This window comes from Sebastes fasciatus, chromosome 2 (genome assembly GCF_043250625.1).
Source record: "Sebastes fasciatus isolate fSebFas1 chromosome 2, fSebFas1.pri, whole genome shotgun sequence".
Taxonomy (NCBI): domain Eukaryota; kingdom Metazoa; phylum Chordata; class Actinopteri; order Perciformes; family Sebastidae; genus Sebastes; species Sebastes fasciatus.
In genome coordinates, this window is record NC_133796.1 from 18667548 (window position 1) to 18680139 (window position 12592).

The window sequence follows — 12592 nt, forward strand, 5'->3', positions numbered from 1 at the left end:
CAGAGGGTAAATACAGGTATATTCAGGCAGACAGTATAAGGAAAATAATTTATTTTTTTAACATTACAGCATGTAAACATGCTCTAGTAAAAACATAAAATACAAGTATGAACCTTAAAATGAGCATGATATGGGACCTTTAAAGTGGTGTCAGAGAGGGTGAGTTTCAGCAGCACCTAGAGGTCAGACTGAAGTAGTGCAGATCTCCTCACTGTGCCACTGCAGCAACTCTCTCGTCGTTAAGTGTTTTTTAACCAGTTAGAGCCAGATTCAGATCACTATTTTCCTGTAAAGAACACATCACTAAAAACCAAAGACACCCACAGAGCGGAACGGGAAAAGGAAGAGTGAAGAGTGTGATGACTCCTACATGATCACATGAGCTGCTCTCATGTGATCTGCTCACCACGTGGTCTCAGCAGGATAAATACAGGAGGAGGATCGTTTCACAATCACAGCTTCTTGTTGACCAGACTGTCGGACAGTTATAGAGGGGGCACCTGGAGCTGAAGATTTAAAACAACAAAGATCACACCTTCAGCTGAGCTATACGAGCTACAGGTAAATGATTTACTTTGTTGCTTTTGTCCTCAGCTTGTTTCTAGTTTCCTGTTATCAGATGTTGGGTAAGGAACTGATTTTCTACACGGTGAGTTAGCAGGTTAACATAGCTAAAGCTGTTACACTTCACATAAACTAAGAGAAATATGTTTAATTTGTTTAATATTTTTGGATCATTTGGTACAAAAAAAGCAGTTTAAGTCCAGTTTTCATAGCTCAAATGGTGGTTGTTGTTTATGCCTTTTTAGAGGTGATGAGATGTTTGAAAGCAGCTGGGACTAATTAGTCCAACCACACCTTTTACTTATTATTAATGGTTAAGAAACATCTAAATGATGAGTGCAATCTGGTGTAGGCAGCTCCTCCCTAATTAAAGAAAGATACGAACTTAAAACCTGAAGTTAAAATGCATATGAAACACAATACTCAGTCACATTGATACAGCAGGGAAATGGAAAGTGAAACTATGTGTGTTTGTGAGAGCAGGAGGCAGCCAGTCTGTTCCCAACAGAGAGGGGCTGAGACTTGTTTACAGAGTTATAGACATGTCTGGGATCAGAGCCAGTAAAGCTGAATGAACTGGAATAGATAGGCTTTGTGTAAAAATTACATACATACACTTTTGCTACAACACATTTTCCAGTCCAGACTGTGCAAAGGAAGGAATAAAAACAGAAAAAGAGAAGACAATGGAGTAGAAGCGCTGCTGGGTCTCTGTGGTAATCACATACAGGTGCTCTTTGGATCCTTCAGGTGTATTGGGCTCATTCAGTCTTGTGACGGGCTCATTGCATGGGTGGAATATGGTCTCACCTATGTTGGTCATTTTAAACAATTATTGCCATGTAAAATAAAGGCATTTTAATTTTGTTCAAACACTACAGTGTGCCTTGGATTATTTTTGAGGGAGATTTGCATTTTGTACTTTTTTGAGACCATATTCCACCCACGCAATGAGCCCTTCACGTGACTGAATGGAAAAGAGAAGTTTGTAAATTTGCAACCACAAGCAAAACTGCCATGGACCTTTTTTTAACAATTGAGTAAATCAAGCATCGGATTCCCCGTCCTGTCAGCATTGTGACCAGGGATAAGGAAATGATTTTTGTTTTCTGTCGGTAGACTAACAGAGAACAAACCAACCAGATAAGATTCATCAGACTGTGTGCCAACATAAGATAAGATATTCCTTTATTAGTCCTGCAGTGGGGAAAACAATATTAAAGTTTGTTTTTTTCAAAACAATAACTTCAAATATTTGAACAATTAGTTTGTTGTTCACAACAGATTTGAATTTCTCGTTCATTCAAGCAAATTGCATGTGTTTTCGCACATATGTGCAAAACAATTGTCTACAATTTGCACAATGACTACTTGTACACGTCCTGCTGATCAAAACTGATGAGTTGACTCAGTGAAACCGTCGTCCTCTTCACAGCTTCTAAACTTCCTTTCATCGTTTGAGCCATCACATGCAAAATGATACGTTCAATTATAATCTGCCAGACATACATGTATATTCCATAAATATCTATGACATGGTGTTACATACTGTGAGGAGGTACTATTAGTGTTTTGTTTTTTCTTAATGAAGTATTGCAGGCTCTTTCATTGTTGCAGGGTTTGCTTGTTTTCTGGCATCATTCTGTTCAATGTATGACTTTACATGAAAGCTCAAAGGTGACTTGTATTCTATTTATAATACATGCAACACATTGCTACGCAAATGCATTTGAATACACAAATGTGCATATCCTGTTTCTGTGTATACAGTATTGTAGCCTAAAGTATCGACTTTTCCTAGTTAACTTTTACCTAATTTTGAATCTAAACTGCTCAGTGCGATACACAGTCAGCTAGACAAAACTGGCACTCTTGTATAGTTCAGTAAGCAGTCAGTGTCAACAAAAAGAAGAAACATTTCCAGGGTTGAGTGCTGTGGTGATAAAACATCTAATCATTTTGACCAGTACGGCTCACACAATGACAAAGCAACTTTTCATTTTGGTGGCAATTTACTGACACAATAACTAGGTTTTGAAGCATGAATTAAGTGTTTTGGGTGAGTTACTACATTTTGCAGACATGCAATACAGTTGTGATGTCCCATGAAACAGTTGTGACAATCGCACTTACAGTTTGGAGGAAGTTGAGACTGTTTGAAAAATTAGCCAAAGCGAATGACAAAAACTATAATACCGATCAGCATCGTCCTGTTTAGTGTAGATGTGAAAACCAACAAGATAAGAATATAAAGAGAAGATGGAGTAGCTGAATACAGTGTTTGAAGGTCTCCTCCTGCTCAACTCAATGCAGTGTTTTATGACGTATCACGTGAAGATCATTGGTTCTACTTATAAATGAGAAGGTGCGAAACTTAAATGTTCCGTCCGTCTCTGTGGCTTCGGCGCTGACTCACCCATTTCTGTCTTGACCTCCCACGTAGGGGAACATTTTCACAACGTCTTCACCTTTTAAAGATCTGTTGGTTAGCATCATGTAGGATGCGGGGCTGTTTTTATTTCAGAGAATTTGACATTTTGGAGATGAAAGAGCGCTGCCAAAGAAAGGCCTCACAGCTTTCCACTGTGACTCAGCAAGTTAATGTAGCCTCTGCAAGTCTTGCTATGATAACGGTGTTGAAAGTAACTGACATGAGATTGATTTGTTGCAAGCAGGTCAGCAAGTTGAAGGTTCACTTCCCCAAATCACATCCAAATCATTGTATCAGCTAAAAGTCAGTTTTGTGTGGTTAAAGCACTTCTCTTAAAAACTGAAGAAATAAACTTGTCTTGTCATTTAAATTTTTCTTGTGGCCCAAATGTGAATTTTTCTGGGTTTTTCTATATTTTTAGTTAATAGCTTGCACATCGTGTACAGTAATGGGTTCACATCTATATATAAATCATATATAAGCTGTTTACAGCACATGCAGTAGAATAAAATGTAACCCGTTCACCTCCAACAGCTGGAGGACCCGTTGAAGTCTCTCTACAACTGTAACCACAAACTAGTGTTTGAAAATACACTTCTAATGAATTCACTACTGTCTACTACTTGCATTACATAATCTGATGTAACAGTTGCTTGTGGTATTAAAGAAAGTTGAGTACTCACAAGAACCTGGTTTAGATTTTAGAGAAAGAAAGACTAGTGGAGATGTCATTCTGTAAAGGGGAATTTTCTTACTTCCTTCGGTGTACTTTTTGCTCATGATGTGTCATTGGCCTCAAGTCATGTGATATCAGACCAGTTTCACTGGTATTAATATTTTCTCTGTCCTTCACTGCCTCTGAAGGACCTGAGGTGTTTTTCATTGGATTCTCTTCTTCTGCTTTCTCGGTAATAGAAACAGGACATGCCTGAACAGGTGTGTTGATTTTACAGTTGACTAATGAGACAGGTTATTGTTTTTCCAGAGAAAATCTATGTAGCAGTGTGCCAATTTACAGTAAGCACTGTGGGTGTATGTCTTTTAAGCTCCTACACATGCCCATATTAAATTGTGTTTAGCAAACACACACTAATTTGAATCAATCTGTTGCCAGTCCTACTTGGAACACACAATACAAACACTTATCAAAATAGAAACAGAATATTTGAATCAATATTTCCTGTCTTTTATTTGTCTAAAGGCTTTTGTTCTCCACTCTTGCTGTTCAGGTTTTAAAGATTGGCTAACATCCTTGATTGTCCTTTTTTTAAAAATGTTATAAGGGTTTGACGCTGCATCATCCGATCATGTGTCTGCTCTGGTATTTATCTTGCTGGGCTTGGAGCATCCTGCTTACCCTGAGCCCACTCCATGCCTCTATTTAATAGGCTACATTATGATCTATAATAGGTTCTTTTCTGGAGCTGATCTCAACTCTTATCGGTGCATTTCACCTCTTAGAGAAGTGGTCTAATGTGGATTATTTGAGAGCGAACGTGGACCATTTGGGGCATTACTTAAGAGCGCACACATTTGCATTTGTGGGGTGGTGTTTCCTGCCGCATGAGGAACTATGAGGGGAACATATTCACATTTGTGCTTTTTAAGAGGGAACTGATACCCAGTCATCTAGCCTTGAAAAGCTATGCAATCTAAGGTATTGGTTGAAATCGCAGGACTGTTTACTCTACGTGTGTGTGCGCCTGCTGACGCAGCGTGTTTAACCAATGGAAAGATGACTGAGGATAAGAGGTTTTCTCTGCTCTTTGTGTACTCTGTGTGTGCATGTTCCACTTGTAGCTGCAACCAGAGTGACGACATCTAGTCAGCTGTGACCTTTTTTTATTTTATCAGCCTAGTTTCAAGACTCAAGTTTCACCAGTGTATGTAAGTGTGTTTTAAGCATTTCATTGCATTGTTTCAGGCTTGTGTTGATTTACAAATGTGGAAGACTTTATCCACAATAGAGTTTTCATAACTGCTCCATTATCCTAATGATGTAGCCTCTCTCGCCTTTTTTTTCTGAGTTTTCAGTAAGATTTCCAACCTAGACTACTTGATGTACTCATAAAGTCACTTGGTTCAGTACTGCATGTTTGTTCTTGTAGCTTTTTTTGTGAGACATTGTTATCCCTGCTGCCTTCACAGTTTAAAGTTAGGAAAAATGCAAATACACATTTTGCCTGGAATTGAAACGGTCCGTGTTTGTTAGATTTACAGTTGTGTAATCATTTGTGAGGGAAATGTCTTTAAACTTTGAATTTTGGGTTGCTGGAAAAAAAATTAATAGATAATGCCTAACAATGACTGATATATTTGACTTCAGGACTTCTCTGACTACATACATGCTTAATATCAAACATTTTTACTGTAGTCATTTATATATTTTCCAAAGTAAAAGTCCCTAGAAGTGTATGATTCAACTTTTCCCCGTGGTCTAGTGTTAAAGAAGTTAACAAATACCGCAATAAATTGTAATTTCGAATCGCAATACTTGTAGAATCATATACATATTGAATCAGCACCCAAGTATTGTGATAGTATCGAAGTGGGAGATGGGTGTATCGTCCCAGCCCTAGAAATCATGGTAATGTTTATTGATTTAAGCAGAATTTATGCAATGAAATTCCCATTGCTGCTCAAGTATAATTTGTAATGTGAATAACGAACAAGCTTGTCCTCTTCATTTTGTATTTTTCAGGCAAAATGTGGCGTGCAGCTTTCCTGTTATTGGCTGCCAGCTTGTCGGTGAGCCTGGCCAGACCCCGCCTCCCACCACTGTCCAGTGAGATGGTCAACTACATCAATAAGATCAACACTACCTGGAAGGTGAGGTTTTTGTTTGTTTGTTGTTCTTACCTTGGAAGTAGTTCTATTTGACTAAATCTCCCTCCTCTCCTACAGGCTGGTCACAACTTCCATAATGTCGACTACAGTTACGTCCAGAAACTCTGCGGTACGATGTTGAAGGGACCTAAACTGCCAGTCATGTGAGTCTCACTCGTGAAACACAGATTAATAGCCATTTGCTTACATATCAGTGAGTGTTGTACATCCCCAAATTAAACATGCACCGTGTACATTTGTATGTACAAAAACAAGCAGTGGTTTCAGTGATCAAGTCTGTTTACACTGTAGTTGCAAGTTGTAGTAGCGCACAGTAATTCTTGACTCTTTACCACTGTTTTCCTCTGCAGGGTTCAGTACGCTGGAGACATGAAGCTGCCTAAAAACTTTGACGCCAGAGAGCAGTGGCCCAACTGTCCCACTCTAAAGGAGATCAGAGACCAGGGCTCCTGTGGATCCTGCTGGGTAAGATAAAAACTCACTATTCAAAAGATGACCACATTTAACTGAGGTGGAGGATTAATATCTTTTTATGTTGAAGGAACGGATTATCCAGAGAATTTTATTTACACTGTATACAGCAGAGTAGCACCCTCTATCCTGAAACCCGCAATAATTCAGATAAAGAAAAACTCCCCCCATATTGTATTTTATGTGTCTGTGACATGTCTTGTTTGTTCTGCCCACAGGCGTTTGGCGCTGCAGAGGCCATTTCCGACCGTGTGTGTATCCACAGTGATGCCAAGGTCAGCGTGGAGATCTCCTCAGAGGATCTGCTGACCTGCTGCGAAAGCTGTGGCATGGGGTGAGAGGCAGTAATGTGTGAAAAGTTTCACTGCTTTGCTTGTCCCCAGTAGATGATTGCAGTGACCTACTGTATATGGACCATCATCCAGAGCTCAGTAGCAAACCATATGATTTGAGATTTGAATTACTGGGAGGAGAGAATGAATTAACTCGATACAAGCTCTCCAGTGAATGATCTGATGGGAAGATAGAAATCTGATAATGTATAGGAATGCACCGATTCAATACGCAGAATTAGTATCGGCGCCAAAACTGACCGTATTAAGTGGATCGGTCCGTGACATGACTGATCCACATGAATACAGTGGCCTCAATGTGACCTTACATAAAGATGATTCTAGTGAGATCCACACAGTGACTACATTTACATGCACAAAATATTCAGTTTTTTGTCCTTATTCCGAAAAAAACAAACGATATCCCTACTAAGCTGTTTACATGGCTAATGAAAATTAATATTCCACAAATATTCCTGTTGACATGCAGCCATGCATATCTGATAAACAAATTTTTCTACCGGCGGCAAACTTGTTCGACCGTTTAAACAGAGCCTCCTCTTTCATTCGTTCAACCACCTTCTTGAAAAGGTCAGCGTTGCGGTATTTGCACATATATCCAAAAACCTGTTGATATTCAAGTCTTAATAATGTTTAAAAGTCGGTGTGTTTCATCTTAAGACCAGAAATGTAGGGTTTTCTTTTGGCCGTGTTTCTCTATATCAAACTTGAAAACTGTCGGCTAGTTGGTTTGTGTACAACGCATAGAGCTAGCCGTAAACAGATAAAATGCTGTGTATCGCAAACTGAAATGCGTATTCCGAATGCGCTGTATACATGTCCAGAGAATGCTCCTTAAACCGAAATAATATTGGCATATCCATCGTCTTAATGGAAAATGCTCCATTTTTAAGAATAAAGCTTAATTCGGAATATCCAAATGGAAAATGCTGTTTACATGACCCATATCATATTCAGAAATATATTCTTATTCTGAATAATAGTGGAATACTAGTGTGCATGTAAATGTAGTCAATGAGGTATACATATTTGAAAGCGAGCACTATTAATGAATCAGTTCTTGGCATCAGCAGATACAGTACTACTACTGTGAGAGGCAGGATTCAGAATCTGTATTCGGTGAGGAAAAAGTTGAGTTGGTGCCTCCCTAATATTGTGCAGGGTGAACGTTTGCAGTCGGAGATGGGGAGTGCATAGTGGATGCATGTAAAAGTGGATTTTGTTTTTTCAAGTATTTTTTTTATTTGTCTCTCTTTAGATGTAATGGTGGCTACCCTTCAGCTGCCTGGGACTTCTGGACCAGTGAGGGGCTGGTCACTGGCGGTCTCTATGACTCCAACATTGGTGAGTTTTATGTGTTGAGACTCTCACAGCAGTAAGCGTGTGTAGTGTCTACAGTTCTGACCTTTGTGTTACGCTTTGTCTACAGGTTGTCGGCCTTACACCATCCCCCCCTGTGAACACCATGTGAATGGCAGCAGACCCTCCTGCTCTGGGGAGGGTGGAGAGACACCCCAGTGCGTCTTGAAGTGTGAATCTGGATACACTCCCAGCTACAAAGTAGACAAGCACTTTGGTAAGAGAGGCAGAAAGAAATGCTTCATAAACAAGTGTTTGGGAGGGATTAGAGTTAAGCATGCTAACATTAGCTCTGTGTCTTACTGTATACTCGCCAGTATTTGGTATATAAAAGGAGAAATTGAATCCAACATTTGAACTGTATTATATTTTATAATGATAATATATTACAATTATATTTTGATGTGATTAAATGTTGCTCTGTTGATAAATGCACTATGAAAAACAAAATGGTAATTATTTGAATAGTAAACAGAATCAGTCGAAGCATGATTTATTATCTTGAAATATATAAGACCATAGTGCATACATACAAAAATGTTTTTGTTAATTTAATTAGAAATTTGTATTACTCAGCAAAGTTGGGTATTATTAAATGTTGTTATTAATCTATCACTAACAGGCATGCATTTATTAGATCTTTGATAAAGACGAACTGTTAATCAATGTATGCAGTCATGCCCCATAAATTACTTTTGTATGTGCCACAAGCACTATGTTTATGTCCTAAAATGAGCCTAACCCTAATCTTGGTGGACACAGCTGTGTATGTACACACACACACACACACATCCAGAACAGGATCCTAACTCAAAGTGTGTTGCAGGTAAATCGTCTTACAGCGTGCTGTCAGATGAGGCGCAGATTCAGAGTGAGCTTTCCAAGAACGGCCCAGTAGAGGCAGCCTTTACCGTCTATGAAGACTTTGTGCTGTACAAGTCTGGTAAGAACACGTGCACCATTAACAGTATTCTGTGTGTTTATACTACATTTGTCTGAGTATGTGTACACTCACAACCTGTTGAATGCAGGATAAATGCTGATTCCAGATTTTGCTCAGTGATTCTGTAAAATGTTGTTTGTGACATTCTCTCACACACTTGAACTCAAGCTCTTGCTGTTGTGTTCATGCTTTGTTTTTTTTCTCGTCTCCAGGTGTGTATCAACATGTGTCAGGGTCTGCTGTGGGCGGCCACGCCATCAAGATCCTGGGCTGGGGAGAGGAGGATGGTGTTCCTTACTGGCTCTGTGCCAACTCCTGGAACACTGACTGGGGCGATAACGGTGAGCAGAGACGCATGTTTTACTACTTTTAAGGGGACACCACAGGTGAATAGGGTTAAAAAAAAAAAAAAAGTAACCAGTGGATATCGCCATGAAACTTCCCCAGTTGATTACTTACAGGAAGACATTTATTTTTTTGTATTACAAGTTTTCTGAAAATGTATGTTTAAATATGCAAATGAGACATTATCTTATCAAATTTGTGCTCATTTGCATACATTTCCAGAACATAAATTTGAATGTTGGATAAAGCCAGGTTCAAAATTCTTGTTTCATTTTGTTGACATTAGTCAACTTTTTTTTTTTGGTGGGAATTTTAGATATCTCTTTGTATCACTCCATAAACCAGAAAATACTGTCAGCAGTTGTAAAAAATCAATTTTAGAATATGGAGATATTTGATACTTACAAACATGCACTTGCTGGTTTTGGGTCAAGGCTATTCTTTTTTCAATTTGTGTGAACTGGTCTGTTTCTGGTCTTCAGGATTCTTTAAGTTCCTGCGTGGATCGGATCACTGTGGTATTGAATCTGAGATTGTGGCGGGGATTCCCAAATAAATTCTAAGGTAAGACAACAAAACAACATGTATTGCCTCAAACAAACCCATCTTTACTGTGTGCCAATACAATACAACTCTGCCATTCTGTTGCAACCTCCCTAATGTAACATCATAAACCAGACTGGAATGGATGTATTTGTGCACAAGCCTCATAGCTCTAAATTGACTGTCGACCCTGTATCACCCTAGTAGCTCCCATTTTGAGTCTGAGAGGCTACTGTCTTTGTGAAATCCTCAAAAGTTTAAAAGTATGCATGTAGCTTGTAGTCTGTGCCTTACTGACTGACTGTGTTCTCTCTTGCAGGTCGTGAGCTGCAGTGTCATCACATAATCACTAGAGGGCGACGCACACAACTTGTCTGCTCTACAACTCTTAACAGCTTTTAGTCCTTTTAGATAAATCCCACTGATCACCTTGCACACATGGCATGTGGTTTTCTTTTGACAGCAGACAGAAGAAAAAAAACCTCAAGAGCAACCTTCACCTCATTTAGGTGGATTAGCAGATGGAATGTGCCTGAGCACAAATCAGCATTGTTGAATTGAAGGTGTTTTTTGTGAATGAGCTGTTTAAGGTCTTGTACCTTCACCTCCTAGAGCAATGTCAATCAAAAAGTTGCACAGGAGGAAAATGTTTTTAAAGATGCGTACGTGCATTTAATTTTGTCTCAGGTGATTTGAAGCTGATTGTCACTGTTGTAGAATTGTATTTGTTCCCTGTGTCGTCACATTTTTTTCTGCACTGGTGGAAAGTGTCTTAGAGCAATACAGCCCATGATTGAAAGAAATTACAACACTCTGCCTAATGCAGCAGAGAAGGTCAGTTTGTTTGAATGCGTCAGCTTTCACATTTGATATTTTTATTCAGAATTATTCCTCAATGCCACAAATACCACTCCATTATGTTAGGACACACTCATTGTGATCTGTGCCTGTTAGTGTTTTTAAATTGAGTATGGGATGAGAAATTGAATTTTTTTTTTTTTTTAATATGGTTGATAATGGGATGATTTGAATTGTCTGCCTGTGTCGATGAAAATATTGACTTATAACTGTTCTAAAATAAATAAAACAATATTTGGTTCCCGATATGGTGTTGTTACTCTTGAATACGCATGCTGGCATTTTAGATCACTTTGCATTTTATCTGACTGATTTGCACATTTGATGGATTGACTCACCATGAAAATGTGGGTCAAGATCTGATCCATGAATGGATACATATGTAGATGTAAGAACTATTCTGAAGGTAGTTGATATACGTTGTAGGTTTCTGCTGCATCAAAAAATGTTAATCCAAAAAAAGGGTAATAGATAGATGGATGTACTTTATTGATGCCAAAATGAGAAATTGTGTTACAGCAGCAGGTTATCCAGGCAATGCACCGGAACAGTAAATAAAATGTAAATATCAGCACTGGAGAAATATATCTATAGAATATTGGAATACACTATAAATATCCCAGACTACTACCACTAGCATAAAAAAGCTAAAATATATACATAAGCAAAGTGTGCAATAACACACTATATACATTAGCAAAGTAATAACCCTGATTTACAGCAAAAGGGTGGTAGTTTTGTCACAAAAATTTGATCTTAAGCAGTTACCAATGTTTTTGTCATATGAGCAAGACCAACTTAGAAACAAACATTTAATGTTTCTACTTTAAAATATTTTAAGGTCCCATATTGTAAAAAGTGAGATTTTCATGTTTTTTTATTATAAAGCAGGCTTAAGTCCTCTATAAATACTGTGAAAGTATCGAAACACTCAATCCACAGGGAAATACACACAGCCCGTATTCAGAAACTCTGCATTTGAAACAAGCTGTCAGGATTTCTGCCCATGTGTGATGTCACGAATATACAATATTTAGACCCTTGACACAATTTTAAACTAAACATTCTAAATGTGTCCCAGTTTATTTCCTGTTGCAGTGTATGTGAATGTCATCAACTGACAGGAAATACACATGGACCCAAGCTGTTGCCTAGCAACGCAATTCCGTTGCAATTCCGTCAAAATGTGCTAAAACGGAGCATTTCCGACAGAGGGTAAATACAGGCATATTCAGGCTAACAGTATGAGGAAAATAAAGTTTTTTGTTTTTTTTTACATTAAAGCATGTAAACATGTTCTAGTAGAAACACAAAATACAAGTATGAACCTGAAAATGAGCAAAATAAGGGACCTTTAATATTTAAAAGTTTTGCTTCCACTTCCGCCTTGTCAGCACAAACAAACACTCCCCCTTCATAGTAGAATGAAAGTTGTTTGCTTTGTACACCGGCGTCTACCCATCGTCCAACCTGGAGGGCGGTGCTTGGTTTAAAAACACAAAAACAAAACACAAATAAAGAGGCTTCCTTCACAAAATATATACAGTAGAAAGTAGTTGTTTACAAAAGGCTGAAACACAAGTCGAAGTGGGATGTTTTGAATCAATAGCTTAAATAATATCTGCTCAGTATTCGTACACATGGACCCAAGCTGTTTCCTAGCAACGCAATTCCGTTGAAATGCGCCAAAACGGAGCGTTTCAGACAGAGGGTGAATACAGGCATATTCAGGCTGACAGTATGAGGAAAAGAAAGTTGTTTTTTTAACATTACAGCATGTAAACATGTTCTAGTGGAAACCCAAAATACAAGTATTATCTGAAAATGAGCACGATATGGGACCTTTAAAATATTTAAATGGTTTGCTTCCACTTCCGC

The 12592-nt window shown here is 38.5% G+C and overlaps 1 protein-coding gene across 1 annotated transcript; it reads left to right on the forward strand.

The window, feature by feature from the left end:
* The first annotated feature begins 419 nt into the window (after nucleotides 1-419).
* Nucleotides 420-10960, forward strand: ctsba (cathepsin Ba). The gene is made up of 11 exons (XM_074612643.1): nucleotides 420-561; nucleotides 5697-5824; nucleotides 5900-5985; nucleotides 6193-6307; nucleotides 6532-6647; nucleotides 7925-8010; nucleotides 8096-8242; nucleotides 8852-8968; nucleotides 9181-9309; nucleotides 9796-9877; nucleotides 10176-10960. Exons 2-10 carry the CDS (start codon nucleotides 5702-5704, stop codon nucleotides 9867-9869), a joined length of 993 nt encoding a protein of 330 aa, XP_074468744.1. The 5' UTR covers nucleotides 420-561; nucleotides 5697-5701; the 3' UTR covers nucleotides 9870-9877; nucleotides 10176-10960.
* The last annotated feature ends 1632 nt before the right edge of the window (nucleotides 10961-12592 follow it).